Source organism: Trichechus manatus, unplaced genomic scaffold, assembly GCF_000243295.1.
Source record: "Trichechus manatus latirostris isolate Lorelei unplaced genomic scaffold, TriManLat1.0 scaffold00180, whole genome shotgun sequence".
NCBI lineage: Eukaryota > Metazoa > Chordata > Mammalia > Sirenia > Trichechidae > Trichechus > Trichechus manatus.
In genome coordinates this window covers 1561262-1579452 of record NW_004444116.1, presented here as the reverse complement: position 1 = coordinate 1579452, position 18191 = coordinate 1561262, and the positions used below count along the sequence as shown (strand labels likewise).

At 41.7% G+C, this 18191-nt stretch overlaps 2 protein-coding genes across 2 annotated transcripts in view; both read left to right on the top strand.

Annotated features, from left to right (window-relative positions):
* Nucleotides 1-204: 204 nt before the first annotated feature.
* Nucleotides 205-8395, top strand: LOC101357749 (zinc finger and SCAN domain-containing protein 12-like). The gene is made up of 4 exons (XM_012558642.2): nt 205-309; nt 1211-1695; nt 5763-5907; nt 7524-8395. Exons 2-4 carry the CDS (start codon nt 1279-1281, stop codon nt 8393-8395), a joined length of 1434 nt encoding a protein of 477 aa, XP_012414096.1. The 5' UTR covers nt 205-309; nt 1211-1278.
* ZSCAN12 (zinc finger and SCAN domain containing 12) overlaps nt 5807-18191 on the top strand; it is a 36287-nt gene continuing 23902 nt past the window's right edge. The window contains exon 1 of the mRNA XM_023741402.1: nt 5807-5907. The gene's annotated coding sequence lies outside the window, so the exon portion shown is untranslated. The remainder of the gene's footprint in view (nt 5908-18191) is intronic.

Sequence of the window (18191 nt, the reverse complement as noted above, 5' to 3'; positions counted from 1 at the left end):
GAAATGGCGGGGTAAAGAGGAGGACAAAAAGAAAACAATTCCGTTTACCCGGGGGCCTGAGAGTCCCCAGCGGTCCTTTTGCGTAGGCGCGAAGAAAAACTACCGAGTTGAAAGCATCCCTCAACCCCCACTTCCTAGAGTTCCCACGGAAGTGCGCCGCACCTGGTGGAAAGAGCGTGCCCTCGACTTTGCCGATCGCTTCCGGCCTTTGTGGGTCGCTCTTGGAGGGTTCCGGACTCCGAAGGGGTTGGAGACATCAGCTCTTCGTCCCGTTGGAAATAGTCCTTTCCTGGCTCCCTGGGGTCGCGGGTGAGCGAGCCTGTGTTCCGTGGCCGGGAGGAAGGGGGATGGCATGGGGCTGCGGTTGCCTGGCGAGGGGTTGCTGCGTTCCCACGGCCCGGGCCCCTCAACGCAGCCGAGGGTGTTGCGGCGTGGGCTCCAGTCTTCCCTTGCCCGGGTGGGGCCGCAGGACGTTCCTGTCCCCGGAGACCATCTCAGGAATAGAGTATATTCATGATGGGTCCGTCCTGGGTCTCCGTGGCAAGTATGGGTTGTGCGCCCCATCTCCTCTGGGCTTGCCTTGGGCGGTGTTCTCTTCTTGTTTTCGTCGCCTCTCGACGTTTCTGACACTCCTAGTTCACAGACGCTGACCGGCTTACTAGGGAACCTGCCTGGCAAACCACAGAACGCGAGGGCAGAAGAAGACCTTAAAGAGCAACGTCTCCAGCCTTTTCACTTTATCAATGAAGAGTGAGGAGAGGAGTATAGAGATTAAGTTATGAACAGATAAGTTCATGTGGCTTAGCTGCTTTTAGGGCTTCGTGGTTTCCCCCAGACAAACATCTGGGCATTAAAAAAAATTTTTTTTTAAAGCAACCAGGCAGGGATGCACCAGCCTTTTATTATTATTACTTGCACTAAATATTTATTTTATCCTAATTAATTGTTCTTTATTTTAGAACTAAATGGAAATAGCTTTCCTACTAAGTCTCACTCTTCCTTCTTAAAGGGCTGAAATAACTTGGCTCTTGGATCTTTTTACTTAGTTTTTCTCTTTAAGTTAACCTATGGTATTTGAAAAGTCTTTTCTATCATAGTATTTCCCTGAGTATAATATATTAGAGACAGATTTACAAGGCTTATATTTAAGTTTTTAGAATTAGCAATTTTTATTTAAATAGTTTGTGTTAATGATGGTTTATTCCTCCAGTTCACGCAGGTGAAACTTACCAGGGAATATCTTGCTTCAAACACTGGTACAGCTTTGATACAACTGTAATGGCAGCTACTTGGACTGTCCAGGCCCATGTGGACCAGGAAGAAGTTTTGGAAGTAAAGATAGAGAAGGAGGAGGAGGAGGAATATAAGTATACCACCAGAAAGGATCAGAGCCTGCAAAAGAACAACTCCTATAGCAGAGAGGTCTTCCGACAGTATTTTAGGCAGTTCTGCTACCAGGAAACATCTGGACCCCGTGAGGCTTTGCGCCAACTCCGAGAACTTTGCCATCAGTGGCTGAGGCCAGAGACCCACACCAAAGAGCAGATCCTGGAGTTGCTGGTGTTGGAGCAGTTCCTGACTATCCTGCCCGAGGAGCTCCAGGCTTGGGTGCGGGAGCAGCATCCTGAGAGCGGGGAGGAGGCAGTGACTGTGCTGGAGGATTTAGAGAGAGAGCTGGATGAGCCAGGAGAGCAGGTGAGAAAAAAGATGTGGTTTCTGTTTGAGAAAAGATGAATTGTGGACTTCTAGGTCAGAATGAGACACTGCATTGTTTCACAAAGCCCCATCTCCATTAAAGGATTAAAATATGATGAAATTAAAGTCACTATTTCAGGAGGATGAGATGTAGCAGCAGAGTGGAAACTTGGTGGGGAGGGGCAGGGTGGGGGACCCATGCTTCTTTGAGTAGTAGAAGGCCTAGTTAGGTTGGAAAGCTGAGTTCTGAGTAGAAGAGTTGAAAATAGAGTCCTGGACCTTGAATGTCAACTTCTAGAATTTAGATTTTATTCTGTAGGAAGGAGGTTCTTAACCTTTTCTGCTTGCGTGTAAATAAGCTTTACTAACTCCAGGATATAAAAGAGGACTAAATTACGTAGGACTGTTTTGTTTTGTTTTAATATGGATAAAAGACAGTGGTTCTCAAAACAGTGGCGATTTTGTACCCCAGAGAACATTTGACAATATACTAAGACATTTTTGTTTGTCATAAGTAAGGGGTGCTATTGGCATCTAGTGAGTAGAGGCCAGGGATACTGCAAAACAGCCTACAATGCACAGGACAATTCAATACAACAAAGAATTATCCAACCCAGAGTGTTGATAGAACCAAGGTTAGGGAATCTTGACGTAAGGCGTAAGAAACATAATTAAATAAAAAACAGTAACATAAGATGTGTAATCTAGCGTTGGAATACAAAGTAGACTACAGAAGGAAGGAGTATGTGGCGAGAATTTCTGAGTTTGAAATAGAGCCATATAAGAGTAACTACAAAAGATGAGACATGTCTTAGGTCATAATTAACTAGAAATGATGACAGGTTAGATCTATAACAAAGAAAGAACAAATGGAGAATTCTTTACCACGCAATCTCTTCTGGGCTAAGAAGCATCAGAGATTTCAAGCTTGAAAGACTAGCGTAATGGAGACACTCCTAAAAAGACTGTAGATCAGGGGACTTCTAGGTTAATTGGCATAACATAGTCTATACAGAAAATGTTCTACATCCTACTGTGGTGAGTAGTGACTGGGGTCTTAAAAGCCTGTGAGCAGTCATCTAAGATACATGTACTGGTCCCATCCCAGCTAGAGCAAAGGAGAATGAAGAAGACCAAAGACACAAGTGAAAAATTAGTCCAGAGGACTAATCAAACACAACTACCACAACCTCCACCAGACTGAGCCCCAGAACAACTAGGTGGTGTCCAGTTACCAGCACCGACTGCGGTGGCAGGGATCACAAAGAGGGTTCCTGACAGAGTGGGAGAAAAATGTGGAACAAAATTCAAATTCACAAAAAACGGCCAGGCAGGAAGGGACGGGTTAACTGGACGTAGTATGGAAACAAGGATCTCTAGAAGGGGAGAGTGTTGACACATTGTGAGGTTGGCAACCAATGTCACAAAACATTGTGTATTAACTGTTTAATGAGAAACAAATTTGCTGTGTAAAGTTTCACCTAAATCACAGTAAAAAAAAAAAGGAAGAAAAGTCTGCAGGGGAAGATGGATTGGGGAATAGTTCATTCGTCAGCAGATATTTATTGAACATCTGTTTTGCACCAGGCATCCATCTAGGCACTGGGGATGCAACAGTGAACGAAGCATAAAAGGTTTCTGCTCCCCTCCTCTACTGAGGAGAGACAGGAAATAAAATAACAAACAGGTAATATGTCAGTGGTGATAAATTCTGTGGAAAAAAACAATAAAACAGGGTAAAGAATTAGTGAACACAATAAGGGTTGTACTGTTCATAGAACGGTCAGGAAAGGTTTGACATTTGGGGCAGGTAGGGTGACATTTAGAGCAGATTTCTGAATTAAAAGAGCAAGCAAGCCATGCAGCCATCTAGGATAAGAGCATTCAGGTAGAGAGAATAGTAAGTGGAGAGGTCCTAAGGTGAGGATTTGCTTGTCATTGTAGAAGAACAGCAAGGAGGAGATGGAGTCAAATAGGTATTGGGATCAAATCATGTAGGGACTGTAGGCATTTATAAAGATTTTGAATTTTATTCTGATTAAAGTAGAAAGTCATTGGAGAGTTTGGACAGGACGAGAGATTTAATCTGACTTAAGTTTTAAAATAATCACTCTAGATAAGTTGACAAAGTTCTACAATAGGGGAGGGGAGGACAAGGAAGCATAAGGGTCAAATGTAGCAGCAGGGAGAGCAGTTTGGGAGGATATAGCTATAACCAGTAATGTAGGGAAGAAGTATTGGTGGCTTGGACTAGAATAGTAGCAGTGAAAGTGGTGAGCTGTGTTTGGATTCTGGATATATTTTGAAGGTAGAGCTTGACAGGATTTGTTTTTATATAGCATGTAGTACGTGGGATGTGAGAGAAAGTGAGCAGCTAAGGATTATGCCAAAGTTTTTGGCGTGAACGTCAGGTAGAATGGATTTGTCATTCACTGAGATGGGAAAGACTGGGAGAGAAGTAGGTGAAGGGACAGGAATCAAGAGTTGGGTTTTGGATGTGTTAATTTTTAGATGCGTATTAGAATCCCAGTGGAAAAGTTGAGCAAGCAGCTTGATATAATGAATTGGAATTCAGTGGAGATGTCTGCACTAGAAAGATAAAATTAGGGGTTGTATTTAAAGCCATGACAGGATGAGATCATCAAAGGAGTAACCAGCAATGAAAACTGAATTGTGGCCGGGGAGGTAAGAGGAGAACTAGAAGAAAAATGGGATACTTCGGTGGAGGGAAAAGTAACTTGGTTTTAAAAATGTTAAGTTTGTATTGCCAACCACTTGTCTCTCTAGAAGCATGCCAGGGGCAGCTAATAGCGTTGACAGCTTGATTTCTGAGGCCCAGCCAGAGAACCAGGGATAAAAGACACAGCTCACTGTACTGGCTTTTTTTTTTCTTTTCTTTTCTCTTAATTTGAGGTATCAAAACATCTATTTCTGTACATCTGAGATAAGATTCTGCTGATTCGTTTTCCTAGTCTGGAAGCAGAATTAAAAAACCGTCTCAGGGAAACAGGGGCAGTTTATGGCAATGACCTCTGACTTAAACATTTAGCCTTTGAAGGGAGTGTGGGAGTCATTTGGAGGGCCTATTGTATGCTAAGGCCCTGTTCCTGGTGCTTCACATACATGATGTCATATAATGTCAGAGAGATTGAGTAACTAGTCCAGAGATACTAAACTAAGAGACAGAGTAACTAGAGTGAATCCAAATCCCCGCTTTTCACAATTCTGTGGAAACCTATTATTTTTAAATGCAGGAGGGAATGGGGCCATGGAAGAATGGGAGTCACAGAATGACTGAAGTTGCTGAATAAAGAGTTGAAGGAGCAAGGGTCAGAGGGAAGTTGAAAGGGGTGGGATTGAAGGCACAAGTAAAGTGATCCTTGAAAAAGAGAAATGACGTCTTCCTCTAAGAAGGGAAGCAAAGGAGATTAGGGTAGAGATGGATAAAATGAAGGATGGATGAAGAAGGAAACTCTGGGTAGTTGTTAGGTCAGATAAATAAGATATAAGATCACCTTCTCAGAGAAAAGTGGAATGGGGACCTCAGAAGAACAGAGACCATTGAGAATACCTTCTGGGGTGAATAAACAACAGATTTCTCTCCTTTCTTCTTCATTTCTCCTTCCTTCTTCAACCGTCATTTTCTTTGTCTTTCTCCTTTGTTACCTTCTCCTTTATCATGGCTCTCCATCATTTCCCTTTCCTTATCCCCTTTCCTGTTCTATTTTATTTTTCCGTTCTTTCTGCCTGTTTTTACCTCCTTTTCCTTCTCTTCTTTCTCCACTTTTCTGAGTATAAGACAAAAATGTGGCACAACCAGCATACATTAGGATTTAAGAGTAGGAGAACTTGCTTCCAGCTAGGGAAGGGAAGATTTCTTAGAGGAGGCAGTATTTATATAGGCCTTAAAGTATGGGTAGGATTATGACAGGCTGATAGCTGGGAGGGAAGATCATTCCAAGCTTCAGAGAGCTGGCTATGGGTCTTTCTCCCCACTGCCATGAGCAGGATACCTTTTGTTTTCTGTTATCCAAGGGAGTCTCTCAGTTATATCTCATTTTCCTCAGGTCTCAGTCCACACTGAGGAACAGGAAATGTTCTTGCAGGAGATGGCACCGCTACGAACAGAACAGGAAGCCAGCATGTCCCTTCAGTCTGTGAAAGCTAAACTAAAGTGTGAATCTCCAGAACCTGAAGCCCAACAGGAACAAGGTAAAGAAGAAAGATGTATCTTGAGAAGAAGGGGAAGACAGGGCTAACAGGACATTTTGGGCTCTTTTGTAGCCAGTACTCTCTCTGATCATTAAAGGCCTCTCTAGGAATCTGATAGCCCACGCATAGACTTCAGTCTGGTTTGCCACTCTTCAAATATTCTTCAAAAAGAATATAAAAGTTCTTCTTTCTCTTTATGTTTTTTTCTTCAAATTCTAGTTGTATTTTACTTGAGATCTTCAACTCAAAGACAGTGGGTTTTTTGGTTTTTGGTTTATTGTTATCTTCCATTGTACTGATCTCCCTGCTATTTCTAGCCTTCATCCTGCCAGACATTACCACTGTCTTCCCCTTTGACTGTATCCCTCCTCCTCTGTTAAAAAGCCTTTGCCCATGAAGTCTGCCAGTAACTGTCAGATGGTTCAGCGGGGAAAGAAATTGTGTACACTTATAAAGAGAAGGAATAATAAAGTAGATATAGCACAATGTTAAAAGGTGGTGAATGGGTGAAGACCGGGTACCTTCCTTATCAGTATTTTATCTATATATTTTTCTTTTTCATTTAATTTATTTAAATAGGTGTGAATTCAGTGTTCAAAAACAAAAATTTAAAAGTTATATGATGAAAAATTCCCATCTCACCCCCTTCCCCAGCCATCTGCTTTCCTCCCACACTCTGAAACAGGTTGTCACTATTATTAGTTTCTTGTGTGTTTTTTCCAGAGATTTTTTAAAAATTTATATACATTTTTCATATTCAGACATTTTTCTCCTCTTTTCACTCCGATGGTAGTACTTTTTTATTTTTAACAGCTTCTTATTATTAAAATATTCAGATGTACAACACAGTTACTTTAACCAGTCCCCTGCAGTGACATTTAAGTTGTCTTCAGTGTTTTCCTATTACAAATAGTACTTCAGTGAATAACCATGTATGTGAGTATACCTGTAGCATAAATTCCTATAGTGGAATTATTAGGTCAAAAAATGTATGCATTTGTAATTTTGATAGATATTGTCAAATCACCCCCATAGAGATTTATAATGTATATTCCCAACAGCAATGCGTGCTATCCATTTCATATACACAATGTTATATTAATTATGTAAATCCAGTGGGTACAAAATTATATCTCAGTATTTTTACTATTTTCTTTTATGGTGATGTGGAGCATCTTATGTTAAGAGCTTTTGTATTTCCTTTCCTGGAAACCACCAATGTTTCTTTGTCCACTTTCTCTTGGGTTGTTGGTCTGTTCCTTAACAATTTTTGGAGTACTTTATATACTAGGTCCACCCTATATTTTAATGCCACTTTATAGTCATACAGAGCCCTGGTGACGTAGTGGTTAAGAGTTCAGCTGGTAACCAAAAGGTCGGCAGTTCGAATCCATGAGCTGCTCTTTGGAAACCCTGTGGGGCAGTTCTACTCTGTCAGAATCTACTCGACAGCAACGGAATCTACTCAACAGCAATGGGTGTGTGGTGTTTGTATAGTCATACAGGAACTCTAGGTTCTTATTTTAAGTTTTTCATTTGAAAATTTTCATTGTTACCTCATGAGGTTGCTGTTTGCTACCGCAGGAAGCTTGGTAACATTTGTAATTCCTTTGTAGTTTCAGATGTTGAGACTGAAAATGAGTACAGGAATTTAATTCTAAAGCAAGAAGTCTCTGAAGAAATGGAACTATATGGGGATATATCAAGTAGATTTGAAAGTGAGATGGCTGCTGAGTATGAAGAAACCCATGAACCTAAAGGAAAAATAGAAAATCCTTCTGGGTACCCCTGGGAAGATAAACAGCCCACATGTGATGAGAATGGAGTAAGTTGGAGTGAGAACTCAGATCTTACTGAACAGCAGAGAATCTGTCCAGGAGAAAAGGCTTATGAATGTGACAGTTGTGGAAAAGCCTTCAGTCAGTACGCACACCTCATAGAACATCAGAAGATTCATACTGGAGACAGGCCCTACAAATGTGAAGTATGTGGAAAAACTTTTCGTGGGAGAACTGTCCTTGTTCGGCACAAAATAATACACACTGGAGAGAAACCATATAAGTGTAATGAGTGTGGCAAAGCTTTTGGCCAGTGCTCAGCTCTTAATCAACATCAGAGACTTCACACAGGAGAGAAACACTACCGCTGTAATGAGTGTGGCAAAGCATTTAGCCAGAAAGCAGGCCTCTTTCACCATCTCAAAATCCACACGAGAGACAAACCTTATCAGTGTACTCATTGTAATAAAGGTTTTAGTCGGCGTTCAATACTTATCCAGCATCAGAGAATCCACACTGGGGAGAAACCCTACCAATGTGATGACTGTGGCAAAGCCTTCAGACGGAGGTCATATCTTAGTAAACACCAGAGAATGCATAGTAGGGGTGGTCCCTATAAATATAAAGAGTATGGGGAATCTTTCAGGCAGAACTCAGCTCTTATTCAACATCAGACTATGCACAAAGGAGAGAAATCTGTTCCTATGTGATGACTGCAGGGAAGCTGTCTCACACAGTGCAGACTGGAGAGAAATACTACCTTGTAATCATTTGGAGCAAAACTTCAGTCATGATTGCTACAAAGAAACCTCCAATATTGTATAAAGAACTACTATGTGCTGTTCATTTTATTAGTGCTCTGGGGAATTAGAAGCACAACACCAGATTCCTTTTCTCAAGCAGTTTACAACCTAGTTTGGGGTATATAAGATCTACATATCTAGTTAAGTAAGACTATAGGACAGTAGAATTGAAGGGACAGATCATTGTTGCCCAGGGTGGTCAGGAAATGTATTAAAGAAAAGGGTTTGATGGGCAGGTTTGGAAGTTAAAAGGGAGAAAACTTTAAGATGAAATATAAGCAGAGGCAAGAGTATAAGTGGTTTGGAAGCAAAGATTAATCTACCTAAAGCAGAGATTTCAAATTGAGAAGTTGATATCATTAAGATTGGTGTCTTAGGCTGTGTTCTCTAGAGAAGCAAAACCAGTGAAGTGTGTTTGTGTGTATAAATTATCTCAACACAGAATGGCTCATGTGGTTGTAGAGGCCAGCAAGTCCCAAAGCCATGGGTCAGGCATCAGGCTGGAGACTCTCTTGACTCACATGGTTGCAAGGGCTGATGACCCCAAATCGGCAGGTCAGACAATAGGCTACTGGCCCACAGGGCTGCATAAGCTGGTGAATCCCAGAATCAGCAGGTCAGACAGCAGGCTGCTAGCTCAAGTCCCAAAACCAGAGGTCAGATTACGAGCTAGATGCAGAATCCAGAGCAAGAGAGAGAACATTGCCAGAGCATTCATTATATATTGGGTGCAGGCCACACCCTCAAGGAAACACCCCTTATTTGAGCAAGGCTGTGACTTGACTCAAGATAGACCCCACACTAATCCTGCCTCATTAACATGTAGGGGTTTATGATTTATAATGCATAATTATACAACACCACAATGTGAAGGACAATTACACAATACTGGGAATCATGGCCTAGCCAATTTGACACATGTTAACCATCACAGTTGGAAACATAGCTTGGAGACAGACTGGGAGGCCAGTAATTTCACTTAATACTATAAAGCACTTTGCTCATTTAATTCTAAAATACCTCTGTAACTTGAGATTATTCCCATTTTACAAATAAAATACTCATTGTGATGGTTAAGATTGTGTGTCAGCTTGGCTGGGCCATGATTTCTCAGTGTTTGTATGTGATCACTCCCATAATTGAATCTGCTAAGTAGCCAGTCAGTTGAAAGAGAGTTCCCTTGGGGGTGTGGCCTGCATCCTAATGTAAGCAGAAATTCTTGCTTTTTGCTCGCTCTGGATCCTGCGGCTCCCTCCTGTTCACCTGACCTCCGGTTCTTCGGATTTCAGCTGTCAGCTTATCTGTCGATCTTGGGATTCATCAGTCTTCCCAGCCTATGAGCGGAGCCCTGCTCACCTACCTGACAGTCATGAGTTCGCTAGCCCCTGCAGGTATGTGAATCGGGAGAAGCCTTGTGATCTTGCCTGGCAATCTTGGGATTCATCGTTATTCACAGCCTGTGAGCGAGAGCCCTGCTTTCTGACCTGCTGATCTTGGGTTCACTAGCCCCTGCAGCTACTTGAATCAGGAGAAGCCTCTATCCTAATCCATGGACTTGGGATGTTCCAGCCTCTACAATCGTGTGAGCTGTTTCTTTGATATAAATTTCTCTCTCTATTTACACGCTTTACTGATTTTGCTTCTCTAGAGAATCCAGCCTAAGACATTTGGTACTGAGAGTGGTTCTAGAGAAACAAAATTGTAAGGATGAGTTTTCTAAATTGGTTCTCAAGTCTGATTAGTCCAAGATGTTGAGTCTGCTTCTTGCAGTAAAGAGGGCACTGTTAATCCATGGCATGAGATGGTGATACAAATACACAAAATATCACCACCAGTAGATCAAGTATTGGTGAAAGGTGAGGCTCGGGGTGAACACGTGTGATATCTTTTTACAGTTTTGTCAGTATGAGAAGTATAAGCAAGCTGGTTAGTTGGTCCTACTTTCGCTAGACAAACTGATGGAAGAGATGCACTCAGGGCTTCAGAGGCATAGCTCAAGTGCCGCATAAATGACCTCAAGGCTGCCACTTGTGCTTTGAAAGAAAGCCTTATTTCTTGTAACAGAGCTAAAATTGCCGAAAACCGAACCCAGAGTCTTATTGTAAGAGTGGCTGAATTACAATGCCATCTCAATTGCCAACCTCAAGAGGTGTCTGAAGTTAAAGTAAGGGCATTGATTGGGAAGAAATGGAATCCTGAAACTTGTGATGGGGACATATGAGCAGATAATCAGGAAGCTGGGGACCCTGAGCCCCTAAATTCCGTTGAATCACTCCTGCCAGCAGAACCACTCCCATCTAAAGAGATTACTTCATGTTTGTCTGCTAAACCACCCTGCCCATAAAAACCATTAGCCCCTCCACTCCCATCTAATGAGACTAGTCTTAGTCCGGCTGCCTCTAAAGAGTCCTTGCCTGAGTCATTGCCTGGGGCATTGCCTGAGGCAGATGCTTTATAAGACAATGCTGAATGTTCTCAAAACAATTCCACACTATGCATTCTGGCTTCTAGACCTGTAACTAGAGTCCCAACTAGCCCCGAAAGGTGAAGTACAAAGTGTGACCCAGGAGGAAGTACACTATACTTCGAAAGAACTACTTGACTTTTCTAATATGTACAAACAGAAACCTGGGGAGTATGTGTGGGAATGGCTATTAAGGGTGTGGGATAATGATGCAAGGAACATAAAGATGGATTAGTCTGAGTTTATTGATATGGGTCCACTAAGCACAGATTGTTCATTAAGTGTTTCAGCTTGAGAAGTTAGGAAAGGATCTAATAGTTTCTTTAGTTGAATTGCTTAAGCATGGATTACGAGGTGGCCTACACTAAATCAAACTGAAGTACCAGACCTGCCTTGGTATACTGTAGAAGAAGGTATCTAAAGGCTTAGGGAAATTGGCATGCTAGAGTGGATTTATCAGGTTAGACCCACAGACCCACACATGGAGTGCCCAGAGGATACAGCTTTTACCACAACTGTGAGGAACAAATTTGTGAAGAAAGCTCCAGTATCCTTGAAGACTGCTGTGATTGCTATTTTATGTAAATCAGATTTGACAGTGGGAACTGCCCTAACTGAATTAAGACACCTAGCTACAATGGGGCTGATTGGACCCCATGGTAGTACGGGCCAAGTGGCTGCACTCAGTCAACAAAGACAAGGTGGGCATGGTTACAGTAATGGACGGCAGAGTCAAAGCAGTAATCAGAATAGTCTGACCTGTATGGACTTACGGCATTGGCTACTTAGTCATGGTGTCCCTAGGAATGAAATAGGAAATCTACTAAATATTTACTTAATCTGTACAAACGGATGAATTCTAGGTCAGGTGAACAGCAGTCTAACTCGAATTGCCAGAATAGAGAGTCATGGTCCTTCAATCAATTCCCAGATTTGAGTGAGTTAAAGACCCACAACCCCTTGAATGAAGGGGAGGCTGCGTCCCTTTGAGGAAGGACTCCAATACACTGCCAAAAATTTTTACTGTTAATCTTTCTCCCAGCTTTCCCCAAAGGGATCTACGGCCTTTTATGAGAATGACTGTTCATTGGGGAAAAGGAAATAATTAAAATTTTTGTGGATTACCGGATACTGGCTCTGAACTGACACTAATTCCTGGAGACCCAAAATGTCACTGTGGCCCACCAGAGTGGGGGCATATGGAGGTCAGGTTATTAATGGAGTCTTGGCTCATACCTGTCTCACAGTAGGCACAGTGGGTCCCTGCACCCATCCTGTAGTGATTTCCCCAGTTCCAGAATGCATAATTGGATAGATAAACTCAGCAACTGGCAGAACCCCGACATTGCATTCATGACAAATAGAGTAAGGGCTATTTAGGTAGGAAAAGCCAAGTGGAAGCCATTAGAACTGCCCCTACCTAGGAAAATAGTAAACCAAAAGCAATACCGCATTCCTGGAGGGATTGCCAAGATTACTGCCACCATCAAGGACTTGAGGGATGCAGGGGTGGTGATTACCACCACATCCGCATTCAGCTCGCCTATTTGGCCTGTGCAAAAAACAGATGGATCTTGGAGAATGACAGTAGATTATTGCAAACCAAGTGGTGACTCCGATTGCAGCTGCTGTTCCAGATGTAGTTTCATTGTTTGAGCAAATTAATACATCTCCTGGTACCTGGTATGCAGCTGTTGATCTGGCTGATTCCTTTTTCTCCATACTTGTTTCAAAAGACCACTAGAAGAAGTTTGCCTTCACTTGGCAAGGCCAGCAATGCACCTTCACTTACCTACCTAGGACTACATCAACTCTCCAGCCCTATGTCATAATTTAGTCCGCAGGGACCTTGATCGCCTTTCCCTTCCACAAGACATCACACTGGTCCATTACATTGATGACATTATGCTGATTGGACCTAGTAAGGAAGAAATGTCAATGACTCTGAACTTATTGATAAAATATATGTGTACTAGAGGGTGGGAAATTCATCCCACAAAAACTCAGGCACCTTCCACCTCAGTGAAATTTCTAAGGGTTCAGTGGTGCGGGGCATGTCGAGACATTCCTTCTGAAGTGAAGGATAAGCTATTACATCTGGCTGCTCCCACAACTAAAAAGGAGGCACAATGCCTAGTGAGTCTCTTTGGGTTTTGGAGGCAACATATTCCTCATTTGGGTGTGATGCTCTGGCCTGTTTATCAAGTGACTCGAAAAGCTGCTAGTTTTGAGTGGGGTCCAGAATGACAAGGCTCTGCAACAGGTTCAGGCTGCTGTGCAAGCTGCTCTGCCACTTGGGTCATATGATCCAGCTGATCCAATGGTGCTTGTAGTGTCAGTGGCAGAGATGCTGTTTGGAGTCTTTGGCAGGCCCTTATTGGTGAATCACAGCACAGACCCTTAGGATTTTGGAGCAAAGCTCTGCCATCCTCTGCAGATAACTACTCTCCTTTTGAGAAACAGTTTTTGGCTTGTTACTGGGCCTTAGTAGTGACTGAATGCTTAACCATGGGACACCAAGTCACCACGTGGCCTGAGCTGCCCATCATGAACTGGGTGTTGTCTGACCCACAGAGTCATAAATTTGGACTTGCGCAGCAGGACTCAATCATTAAATGGAAGTGGTATATACAAGATCAGGTCCAAGCAGGACCTGAAGGCACAAGTAATTTGCATGAGGAAGTGGCCCAAATGCCCATGGTCTCCACTCTTGTCACATTACGTTCCATCTCCCAGTCAGCACCTATGGCCTCATGGGGAGTTCCTTATGATCAGTTGACTGAAGAAGAGAAAACTTGTTCCTTGTTTACAGATGGTTCTGTGCAATATGCAGGCACCACTCGAAAGTGGACAGCAGCAGCACTACAGCCCCTTTCTGGCACTTCCCTGAAGAACAGTGGTGAAGGGAAATCCTCTCAATAGGCAGATCTTCGAGCAGTGCCCCTGGTTGTTCACTTTTCTTGGAAGAAGAAATGGCCAGATGTGTGATTATATACTGATTCATGGGCTGTGGTCAATGGTTTGCCTGGATGGTCAGGGACTTGGAAGGAACATGATTGGAAAACTGGAGATAAGGATTTATGGGGAAGAGGTATATGGATAGATCTATCTGAATGGGCCAAAGAAGTGAAGATATTTGTGTCTCATGTGAATGCTCACCAATGGGTGACCTCAGCAGAAGATTATTTTCAAAGTCTTGAGGGCTAATGTAATGTGTTCTGCTGACTTGCTTGATGCCTCTTATCTCTTCTTTCCCTCCAGTTTCTCCCGTTTGTAATGGAAATATCTAGCTTTTACCTGTTCTGCCCTTTTACCTTTGGAAGCAGATAACTTGTTGTCTTAGTCGTCTAGTGCTGCTATAACAGAAATACCACAAGTGGATGGCTTTAACAAAGAGAAGTTTATTTTCTCACAGTAAAGTAGGCAAAAAGTCCAAATTCAGGGCATCAGCTCCAGGGGAAGGCTTTCTCTGTCAGCCTTCTCATCAATCTTCCCCCGGACTGGGAGCTTCTCTGCGCAGGGACACTGAGTCCAGTGGATGAGCTTCTCCCAACACTGCTTTCTTGGTGGTATGAGGTCCCCCATGCCTCTGCTTGCTTCTCTGTTACATCTCAGAAGAATCTGGCTTAAGACACTATCTAATCTTGTAGATCTCATCAATATAACTGCCACTAATCCATCTTATTACGTCATAGTGTAGAATTTACAACATACAGGGAAATCACATCAGATGATAAAATTGGAGAGAACCATACAATACTGGGAATCATGACCTAGCCAAGTTGATAGATATTTTAGGAGGGCATAATTCAATCCATGACACTTGTGTTCTAGATTTCACAGATAAGAAAGAATTTTTGAATTTTGGAGTTGATTTAAGACATTTGCTACGATATGATGGGGTGAATATGTTTTACATGTGGCAAGGACATGAATTTTTGGGGGCCAATGGGTGGATTGTCATCGATTGAATTGTCTTATAGCAGCACTAGATGACTAAGACACCAAGCATGATGTCCTTCTCTAGGGATCGGTCCCTCCTGATAACATGTCCAAAGTACATGAGATGAAGTCTCGCCATCCTTGCTTCCAAGGAGCACTCTGGCTGTATTTCTTCCAAGACAGACTTGTTTGTTCTGGTAGTCCGTGGTATATTCAGTATTCTTCGACAACACCATAATTCAAAGGCATCAATTCTTCAGTCTTCTCATTCATTGTTCAGCTTTCACATGCATATCAGGCAATTGAAAATATCATGGCTTGTGTCAGGCGCACCTTAGTCCTCAAAGTGACATCTTTGCTTTTTAACACTTGAAAGAAGTCTTTTGCAGCAAGTTTGCCCAAAGCAATACATCATTTGATTTCCTGACTGCTGCTTCCATAGGTGTTGATTGTGGATCCAAGTCAAATGAAATCCTTGACATCATCAATCTTTTCTCCATTTATCACGATGTTGCTTATTGGTCCAGTTGTGAGGATTTTTCTTTTCTTTAGTTTGAGGTGTAATCCACACTGAAGGCTGTAATCTTTCATCTTCATCAGTGAGTGCTTCAAGTCCTCTTTGCTTTAGCAAGCAAAAGTGTATCATCTGCATATCACAGGTTGTTAATGAGTCTTCCTCCAATCCTGACGCTTTATTAGACACCAGAAAATCTACACTGGTTGAAAGCCCTATAATATGGTAAGTGTGGGAAAGCCTTCTGACAGTTGTCAGCCCTTACCCAGCACCAGTCTTGTCCACACTGGAGAAAAGCATTGTTATTACAATCAGTGTGGCAAAGCTTTCAGTCAGAGCATAGGCCCAACTGAGCACACACTGGGGGAAACATCTTTCCAGTATAATCTGTGGAGTAAATAGTTTATTAGATGCTCAATACTACCTAAACATCAGAAAATCCACTGGTGAAAGACCTTATGATTTTGTAAGAGTAAGAAAAACTTCCATTACTGTTAATATCTTACCTAGTACCCAGATATCACCAAGAAATTGAGTAAGCTGGTATCAGACAACAGAGAAAATTGTCTATAATAATATATTATTGTTAATAGTGCAATTTATTGGCAGTCTATTATAGACTAGGCACTAGCATATACTAATCATAGTTGATTCTCATTATTCACGGAAGTCATGGTCCATAAAGTCACCATGAAGACTTAATTTGTGAATACAAAGTCATTGCTTCTAGCGAAAATAACAGGGTTAGGTTCCTATAAGCTTCTGGTCACTACATTTTCATCAATCAATCAGTATATAACCTTGTTTTATGTGTGTTTCTTTTTAAAGACACCTTCCTTAATATATATATATAACATATAATTTGCTACATGTAGTATTTCTTTAAAATATAACACTAGCTGAGAAGGGTGAACATTTTCCTGACCCTGAGTAACATGACCATAAATTTCTTTGGCCTTCATCCCCACAACAAGGCTTTCCACTATGCTTTTTTTTTTCAATCAGTCATCATCTCATGATTCTACAAATTTAGCTTCTTTTCCATCACTTCTTTATGTAATATAGATGTTACTTTAGCACTTTCTGAAGCAGCCTCACATACAGATTGGTGAGTTTCCTCTTCCTTTTCCTGGATGCAGCATATTGTTGATTCATTAACATTGAACTCACAGTCAACAGCACTATAACTCATGTCTGAACGAAGCTTACCTAACACACATATTTTCTCCCTAAGGTGCATCACAGCCTCTTGCATTTAGGAACACTAGAGCACTTCAGCACTAAGCTTGGGGACCCTCTTAAACAGCAAAATCACAAATGAAACACAAAAATGTGAGAGAGGTGGCACTAAGTGGACTGTGAAAAGAATAGTTGTTTGTGTATGAGAGCTGAAATGAGAGGGCAGAGTGTCACCTTGTTCAATCTCAGCTGGAAACGTGTGTCAGGCAACTCAAATTTTTCACCACTCTTCACGTGTCTGGCAATGGCCATTAAAGCGCTACAAGTATTGATTTTGGAGTTACAAATAAATTTTAGCAAATAGATGAATTCATAAATATGGAATCTGCAAACAATGAGGACTGACTTGTAGGTGAGACAACTGAGGCTCAGTAGAGTTAAGTCATTTGCTCAGGGTCACCCAATTATTAAGTGCCAGAAGAGACCCAGATCCAAATCTCTTGAATTCATACTCTTAGATTGGTACTCTGCGTCAGCAGCATACTGCTGCTCTACTTATACCGCAAAAGTTGGCAACTGCCTATAGCACCCAACAGTGTTCTTTTTGTAGTTGTGGAAATATGGATTATACCCTTCCCCCATTTTTCTCCCTTTTCATTCTCTGTCTTCTTTTCCTTTATTCATCCTTATACTCTGAATGCTTTGATCTGATCCAAGATGGAATGAAGAGCAGCAGTCTTCAAAGTGGCCATCACTTCCCACAGGGCATCCAGGGTTTATGTAGAAATCTCAGTTTTTACCAAAGACTGGAGTCTGCATTTAAAAGCACAGAAGTGAACCTCTATACATATAAAATATGAGCAAATGTGGTAGATGGGCTATGAAATCTTAGTGATCAGTGGATCCAAGAAATGAGGACCTGTAACCCATAGTTAACAGCCAGCCCTCCCAAAGAAACCACCTGTGGTAAACAACAACAGAACAGCCTAACTGATGTATCTAAGATAGGAATATTTTATTATTTTTGTGAATATGTCCATGTTGGGCAGTTGATCCAAATTTCAGCCAATATCCAAAATGTTAATTTTTTTCTATTGTATTTTTAAAAAATTGGGCTTATAATTTTTTTTTAGGCTTATAATTTTTAAAAAGTCAAGTAGCATGCCAGGTATTATGATGAAAAACAGCAAACCCTGCTGTACCACTTAATACAGGATACTCCTCAGGGGCACCTTTCCTGTCCTTAGTTCTAGTGGTCATCTCCGTACCATGAAAGAAGATGCTTCCATTACTATTTTCCAGTTTACTTAATCTAGACATTGTCAATTGAATTCTTGCTATATTAGATTAGAATTTAAGTCACATACAATCCCCACAGGATATTTATGTTACTATTCTCAGTTGCTCATTTTGTCAGCTGGGGAAGATTAAATTTTTGATCATTTGTAAGCAAGGGTTTATTCAATACATACCCTGGCAAAATCATAGTGTATGCCTAGTTGTGTGTCTCAGCTTACGTTTAACAGCATGGACATGTCTAATATTCTTGAGCCTTTTCTTCAATCTATGCCACATACCTTAAAGATCACCTTTTTTTTTTTTTT

What these genes read in the sequence shown, in the direction of transcription:
- LOC101357749 (XM_012558642.2), top strand. Translation starts at nt 1,279, where the DNA reads ATGGCAGCTACTTGGACTGTCCAGGCCCATGTGGACCAGGAAGAAGTT. An exon ending in TGGATGAGCCAGGAGAGCAG is followed by an intron (nt 1,696 to 5,762) that starts GTGAGAAAAAAG and finishes CATTTTCCTCAG; the next exon opens with GTCTCAGTCCACACTGAGGA. An exon ending in TGAAGCCCAACAGGAACAAG is followed by an intron (nt 5,908 to 7,523) that starts GTAAAGAAGAAA and finishes ATTCCTTTGTAG; the next exon opens with TTTCAGATGTTGAGACTGAA.